Source organism: Hippopotamus amphibius, chromosome 16 (assembly GCF_030028045.1).
Source record: "Hippopotamus amphibius kiboko isolate mHipAmp2 chromosome 16, mHipAmp2.hap2, whole genome shotgun sequence".
NCBI classification, from domain to species: domain Eukaryota; kingdom Metazoa; phylum Chordata; class Mammalia; order Artiodactyla; family Hippopotamidae; genus Hippopotamus; species Hippopotamus amphibius.
Window position 1 is genome coordinate 60,844,662 of NC_080201.1, and position 8,134 is coordinate 60,852,795.

Below are 8,134 nucleotides of genomic sequence, written 5' to 3' on the forward strand. Positions count from 1 at the left end.
TCTTGAGAATACACATAGGGGAGGTGTGTTGAAACACAGGATTACATCTAGTCTGCTAAAGTAGACACAGCACAGTTTTCCAAAATCTTTGTCCCAATTTTAACACCCACCAGCAGTGTATGAGATTCACGTTTGACTCACATCTTTGCCAAAATGCTGTATTTCTGTCATGTCCATTCTAGTTTTGACAGGGTTTGACGATATATAGGGAGTGGTTATATTTTAATCTTCCTGACTCCTAAGGACATTGAATATTTTTTACATATGTATTATGCAATGAATAACTTCTTTATTGAAGTTTCTGTTGGACCTGTTTGGTCATGTGTTCTTCTATTGTATGGTCTTTAGGAGTTCTTTGTGCTGGTGACAAGTCTTGTGTATGTTGATGTGAGCCAGTCTCAGTATTAATATAAGCTAAAGTCCTTTCACCATATGGTTTATGTGTTTCGTAGTGTTAGAATATATTTTTAATTTAGAAATTTGAAATAGTCTGTTTTTCTAAAAATTGCATAATTTTAAAAATTAGAAATGGAATCTATTCAGAATAGATTTGTTTGATGATGTGGGCAGTGATTGAGGTTTTACTTTTCTCCAATCTGGCTAGCAAATTTCAGCTTATTCTTAAAATGTTGTAATAAGATCTCTTTCCATTTACTCTCACTTGTCATTGCTTCAACCAGGTTAAGTCTACTTCATCCTCATTGCTGACTTTTCCATGAAATATACCAGCGATCTCTCTGTCTCTTCCTGTCTCCTGAAATCTTGACAAACCAACAGGAGCACAAAAGTAACATTACTCTTGGTGTCAGGAAACATCAATGAGACATTTTGCTCAGAAGAATGGTTGCTGTCACTATTTAAAGGAAAACGTTTTCATTTTAAAATGTCGAAAGAAAAAACAGCCTCCAGGGATTTGGTACTAGGAATAATCTTCCTATCGCAGACTATGATTGGAATTCTGGGCAATTTTTCTGTTCTTTACCACTGCCTATTTCTTTACCACACTCAATGCAGGATAAGAGCCACACATGTGATTCTAAAACACCTGACTATAGCCAACTCCTTGGTCATTCTCTCGAAAGGAGTCCCTCAGACAATTACAGCTTTTGGGTTGAAACATTTTTTCGGTGACTTGGCGTGCAAACTTCTTCTGTATGTTCAGAGAGTGGGCAGGGGTGTGTCCCTGGGCAGCACCTGCCTCTTGATTATCTTCCAGACCATCATGATCAGCCCCATGGGCTCCTGTTGGAAGGGTCTTAAAGTCAAAGCCCCAAAGTACGTTGGCTTCTCCATTTCCCTCTGCTGGGTTCAGTGCATGTTTTTAAGTTCAGTTTTTCCTGCATATGTGTTGTATGTCTCTGTCAAATGGGGCGGCAGAAACATCACAAAGAGAAGAGATCTGGGGTACTGTGTCACCACAGATCATGAGAAAATCACAGGCTCAGTATATGCGGCACTGATAGTGTTCCCTGAGGTTTCGTTTTCTGTGCTGATCATCTGGGCCAGTGGCTCCATGGTTTTCACCCTGTACAGACACAGGCAGCAGGTCCGATATATTCACAGGGCTCGTGTGTCTCCCAGATCCTCCGCTGAGACCAGAGCCACCCGAAGCATCCTTGTCCTGGTGAGCACCTTCATATGTTTTCACACCCTTTCCTCCACCTTTCACGTTGCTATTGCTCTTCTTCATAATCAGAATTGGTTGCTGGTAAATACTGCTGCCCTAATTTCTCTGTGTTTTTCAACAGTCAGCCCCTTTCTGCTCATGAACCATGACCCCACTGTATCCAGGCTCTGCTTTCTGTTCATGAGGAACTCGGTTTCCCCTAATCGTATCAGAAAAATGTAAATTGTATGTTCTTTAAAATGTTATTCGGGTATAGCTGATTTACAATGTTGTTAATTTCAGGTATACAGCAAAGTGATTCAATCATACATATACATGTATTCTTTCTTTTCCAGATTCTTTTCCCATATAGGTTATTACAGAATATTGAGTAGGATTCCCTGTGCTATACAGTAGGTCCTTGTTGGTCATTTATTTTATATATAGCAGTGTGTATATGTTAATCCCAAACTCCTAATTTATGCCTGCCCCCCAACTTTTCCCCTTCAGTAACCATAAGTTTGTTTTCAAAATCTTTCAGTCTGTTTCTGTTTTGTAAATAAGTTCATTTGTATCATTTTTAATTAGATTCCACATATGAGTGATATCATTTGATATCTGTCTTTGTCTAACTTACTCTACTTAGTATGATAATCTCTAGATCTATCCGTGTTGCTGCCAATGGTATTATTTTTGCACAATGGTCAGATGTTCACTCACTCATCATGATCTAAGGTCAACAGAGAGCATGTGGGGAAGCCACGTGTCTATCTAAGGTGGACCCTACTGAGTGTGGGAGTTTCAGCATTGGTGAGTGCAGGACATACACGGGCATAGTGAAGGAGAACAAAGAGCCTGGCCTCGTTCTGATGCCTAGTATCCTGAGGACCGTAGTCTTAATCAAAAACTGCTTGAGGCAATTTGAATTCTTTTGGTCCTACTTCCTGAGTCAGACCAGAGAGGTTGACCATGGGGTGTATTCATGAGAATATTAGGCAGAATGAATACAGGGAGGTAATGGGTGGTGGATACTGTTGGAAGACAGTATTCTCTGGGTTTCCTGTTATGTGCAAGGCCTTATGGGCAGTGAAGCTGGCAGGTTTTATTCCAGATTTTTGTTGGTATGTTTGTGTTTAAAAAAAAAAAAAGAATCTTGGAAGATACTGTCATATTTGGGGCATTTCTTTGCTATACAGGAAAATTAGAGACTCCAGCTAAGGAATAGCTGGTGACAAAAATGTTGTAGATCAGGAAGAAAGTTAAGCCTGAGAAGTCCTCTGGTCCTCAACCAACATGAAGAGAAGTCTTGAGACTTTTGAAGGTATAACCCTTCAAAAGTTACATGAGGATCAGGGTCAACTAAGGGCTCCAGTAAGCATCCCATGCTCTCCTCTACCACGCATGCTGGTGCCATTGTACTAGGGAAGTCATTCCTTAACCTTAAAATCCATCTTGCTGGTGAGCGGAGTCTAAAACTGGAGGTGGAGCCCCAGAGCCAGCTTCACAGTTGGCCGCTACAATGTCCTTGCCTCAAAAAACTTGGATTTTAATGACTCATTGCCCTATCTCCAGGACCGTGCTTAGGAGAAATGTGGTAGCTTCCCAGTGCTCTTAAAGCCATGTGGAGGGTAGGAGGAACAGCCAGGTATCCTTGGATCCCTGTAGTCCAAAGCTTCATGCTCCAAAGATCCAGGATAAGAATTTACCTCCAACTGTAGGAAGAGATGACCCTGGAAGATTGAAATCAGGAGAGTATTAAGGACAGCATGAAGAACTAGGATCTCCCAGGACTTCCCTGGTGGTCCAGTGGTTAAGACTCTGCCCTTCCAATGCAGGGGTCCCCGGGTTCAATCCCTGGTCAGGGAACTGAGATCCCACATGCTGCAGGGCAAGGCCAAAAAAATCCCAAAACAAAACTAGGATCTCCCATTCCAGAGGTTAGAGTTTTCCTGTCCCATTCAGGTATATAGTTAAAAAAAAAAAAAAACAACTTTGTGAGCAAGATCATTTGTTTTTGCCACTGACATGGCAAGCTCCTCCAAAAGATAAATTACAGTAGAGGCTCAGGCATATATTTCAGTGATTTCACCCCAGTAAACCAATAACTAGAAATTCCTTTGCGAGAAGCTAAGACACAGTCCAAATCCCTTAAACTCAGAGCTTTCTTCATGCATAGTAGAGACACTGAAACTCAGGAGAGTGAGGCAGTCATCAGCCTAATTCCAGGGAAGAAAGTGGAGCTGAGGTGTGAACTATAAACACTGGAGAAAGGTCAGCTCAAGGATAGGCTCCAGGCCCAAAGGAAGCCATGGATGGACGTAAGCCTCACTTGTACCACGGGCAAAGGCCATGAGAGTGCTGCGAAGAAAGATGAGTGCTACAGCTAACATCCAAAAAGCTGCCTCCAAGACCCAAAGATATTCCCTCGCTGTTGGTTCTCTTCCTCTACCTCTAATGTCAACCCAAGCCTTTACCCAGGATTTGGAATTGCATAGTCCAGCGTAGAATCAGAGATGCAGGAAAAAGAGGAAGAGGTGGAGTTGTTTTTGTGTGTGTGTGTGTGTGTGTGTGTGTGTTTTTAAATACATCTTTATTGGAGTATAATTGCTTTACAGTATTGTGTTTCTGCTGTACAACAAAGTGAATCAGCTATGTATACATACATTAAAGACACAGATGTAGAGAATGGACTGGAGTTGTTTAGAAAACAGAAAGAAGGTCCCATGGAACCTGTTGTTTTTTTCTTACAAACTCTCCTTTCTAACTGCATTTTAGTATACTCTGTATTTCTCTACTTGTCATCCATTCATCACAGGGCCATTTATATTTACTATATTTTAAACTTTTTTCTGCATTTTGGTGCTTGACCCTTATGACCTTGCTGACTAGGGAGATACTGCCTCTGCTTTGACTTGACAATTCTTAGAAGTAGGCTTGGGACTTCCCTGGTAGTACAGTGGTTAAGAATCCACCTGCCAATGCAGGGGACACTGGTTTGAGACCTGGGCCAGGAAGATCCAACATGACGCGGAGCAACTAAGCCTGTGAGCCACAACTACTGAGCCTGCGCTATAGAGCCCGTGAGCCACAACTAGAGAAAGCCTGCACACAGCAACAAAGACCCAATGCAGCCAATAAGTAAATAAATTTATTTATTAAAAAAAATAGACTTGATGGGACACCCCTTCATGTGCCGACAAACCAATCTAGAGCTTACATTCCCAACCATCTCCTAATCAAACTCTAACACACCTCACCTTCCATCACCTGCACATCCTTTTCCTTATGAACTGTACTAGCCCTCATTCCAATGAACTCAGCTCAATTCCCTTGTCTTCTTGGCCTCTCCCGCAAACATTAATGCTGTCAGCTCTCATGTCCCCAGTTCAAACACCCATAAATACCCTTTTTCTCGAGTCCTTTCACCTCAAGACCACCACCATCTTCAGCTGACTTCATCTCCTACAAGCATTTTTTCCTCCCTGAGCCCCTTATCCTCCTCCTCAAGGCTCCAGGTCCACTCCCCACCCTCTAATACTGTCCTGGACCACTGACTACCTGCAGGACATCCCTGATCACCAATAAACTGCAATATATTTGTGTTGTTTACTCATGCTATCTTGACCCAGTGTTGGGGCCCTGGCTACAGGTTGGTCATATCCCCTCCTCCAGGAGCTCATCAAGTCCACACCTTAAACACTAACCCTAACCCTAACCCAAACCCAAATGGGCTTTCACTCTCTGGGCTACTAGCCACTCACCCTTACTGCTCTGGGGCCAGGTACCAGAAAACTGAGTGAAACCCCTATGCTCCAGAGCCCATGAAGTTATTCAAATTAGCCAGTGCATAGGGGGCCTGTGAGCCCTAGCTAACCCCACCCCACTTGCCACACGTCCATCAGCTGCCACTACAACTCTGGCTTGCTTTAACCTGCCTCTCTGTGCAACAACTCCCCCCCCCCCCCCCCCCCCCCCCCGCCCCATAGTCTGCATCCTCCTCTGGTTTAGAGCTGTGAGTGACATAGTTAGCCTTACTTAGGTCTAAGTGTTAGTGTGTTGTCTTGCCAACAGAAGAATCTGCAAGTCTGCAAAATATATACCCCTCAGCACCCCCTGTGTTTTTTGACTCTCTGTGGACATGAACTCTCCTGAGCCTTTTAGCCATCCCTGACCTTGACTCAAGTCTTCCCACTGTCCCCTTTGTTCCCATGACAGCTGTACCCCTCAGTCCCCAAGGCCTGGTATGTGATCTACCCTTAAGTTCTTTGCACACTTAGTCTCTGAGTGCCCTTAAACCCCACGGTGGACATGAAACACACTGCAGCCTCTAGCCCGTTGTGCATTTCACTCCTGTACCTTCCTTTCTCCTGTACTCTATCCCCTCAAGTCCCCATCTTCTCTGTGACCTTGTCTTATCCTTGGGCCCCCTTCCCCTCTGCTCATTCTCTTATTCATTTCTTTCCATCACACCCACTTCCATTTATACCCATACACACCCCAGCTTTCTCACCACATCCCCCACCTAAAGCGGCAAAGCTCTCAACACTTTTTGAATGGTGCACGTTTAATAATTATCCTTGTGGCCTTTGGCAGATTGGAAGGAGGGTAAAGGGCCCCTTTTAATTTTGTTTGTACATTTCCGCCCCTTTGTAGCATTCGCAGACTTGGAAAGATGCACAGTTTTGCATATATGAAGACATGATAAAATACCCATCCGGTAACCATGTCAATGATTATGTGAAAGTGAAGGGGACTGTGTCATTTATGTGATGTGCATTGCAGGGGTGCAGTAATGTCAGTGTGGGCTGGGACTTCCCTGGCCTTCCAGTGGTTGGGATTCCGAGATTTCACTGCCAGGGGCCTGGGTTCAATCCCTGGTCAGGGAACTGAGATCCCACAAGCTGAGCAGCGTGGCCAAAAAATAATAGTAATAATAACGTGAGTGTGGGTCAATATACCATTTGTGCATGAGTGTTTGCAAGTGTGCAACTGGTGTGTCATTATGTTGGTGATTGTGTCAGTGTATATTTGTATTTGAGTAGTGAGTGTGGATAATATGTGCTTGTGTATGTCAGAATGTGTAAATGTATGTGTGTGTTATAGTATGTGTTTTCTACTTTATGGCTGTATTCTCTGATTTGGATATAGAAAGTGTGTGTAGTAAAGAATTAACAGCCCAAAGTGAGGTCAGTAGAGCAAGAGGGAGAAAAATAGCTAAATTAGTAGAATAATATAAAAATGTATGTCATAGCTTTATAGGATGAATTCACTGTTTCATTAAACCTATCACTACCTCATGTTGGCTCTTCAGATCTTAGGCACACTTACATATACTAACTGTTGATGTAAACTCTATATTGCATGTAGATGCCCAAACAAATATACTTATTTTGCTGAAAGGGAGTTTTGGCCAGACAAGGAAGTGTCCTGTGTAGAGCAGAATTTACCATATCCAAAGTGAGGCCTGACCTTTGCCCTGGGCTACCCTGGCCCATGTATCCTTTCCCTGTAATAAACACTAACAGTGAGTAGAACTGCTTTCAGTGAGTTCTGTGATTCCTTCTAGAGAATTACAGAAACTGAGCATGTTTGGGGAACCCCAAATCATACAGCTGGTACCAGAAATGGGTGTCATCTTGTGTTCTGAGGGAAAGATAGTGGAACTTGTTCTTCTTGTGGATTTGTCTGTTAGAAAATCCAAAGGAGTGATTTTGGCTCTTAAATTTTGTGTCTTCAATGATAGCATAATCAGTGAGCACTGTTTAAAAGAAATTTCATTAAAAGTAAGTGTAAAGACCTCACGTATCCATTCAATGCCTTGGAATTGAGAAAGTAGCATTGGCTTCTCTGATAGTTAAAAGAATTGTAGAAACTATCTATTAAACCATCCGATTGGGGAGTTCCCTGGTCACCTAGCGGTTAGGAATCCGGGCTTTCAATGCCTGGGGTTCAATCCCTGATCATGGAACTAAGATCCCGCAAGCCATGCAGCAAAAAAAAAAAAAAAAAAGATAAAAAGATAAAAAAAAGCGATCAGATCCAGGAGCTTTTCTTTGTGAGGGACGCTTTTATAAACACAACTCTCTCTTCTGTGGATATTTCTCTGTTTGCACTTCAGATCAGTATTGGCATCAATATGGGTAAAGTGCAGTATCCTAGAAAATTTCCACATCATTTCCAAATTAATTTGCATTTAGTTATAGAAATAAGCCAAGTGATGTCTAGTGTATAACTGACATTGTGCTTTTTCTTTTATTCCTATCTCAGATATTCTTCTTAGACCAGGTCTGAATCCATGTATCTGCTGAATACTTAAATAATGATGCAGCTTAGGAGTCTGGAGATGAAGGATGAACTAGATGTTCAGTGCAAGAACTTCTCAGGGAATCAGGGACTCCTGAGGCACACATAAATCACTGCCAGTTGCTCAGACATCAGTATGACTCCTCCTTCCATATGTGACCCTCTCTGCCATCAGGGATCATGAGAAATTACAAGCCTCTCCCAAACACATCAGTGATCTCTTTG

At 42.6% G+C, this 8,134-nt stretch overlaps 1 protein-coding gene across 1 annotated transcript; it reads left to right on the forward strand.

Moving 5' to 3' along the window:
- Positions 1 to 883: 883 nt before the first annotated feature.
- Positions 884 to 1,849, forward strand: LOC130838153 (vomeronasal type-1 receptor 4-like). Its single transcript, XM_057710905.1, has one exon. It carries the CDS (start codon positions 884 to 886, stop codon positions 1,847 to 1,849), a length of 966 nt encoding a protein of 321 aa, XP_057566888.1.
- Positions 1,850 to 8,134: the final 6,285 nt, after the last annotated feature.

Excerpts from the sequence above, each read along its gene's own strand:
- LOC130838153 (XM_057710905.1), top strand. The coding sequence starts at position 884 with ATGTCGAAAGAAAAAACAGCCTCCAGGGATTTGGTACTAGGAATAATC.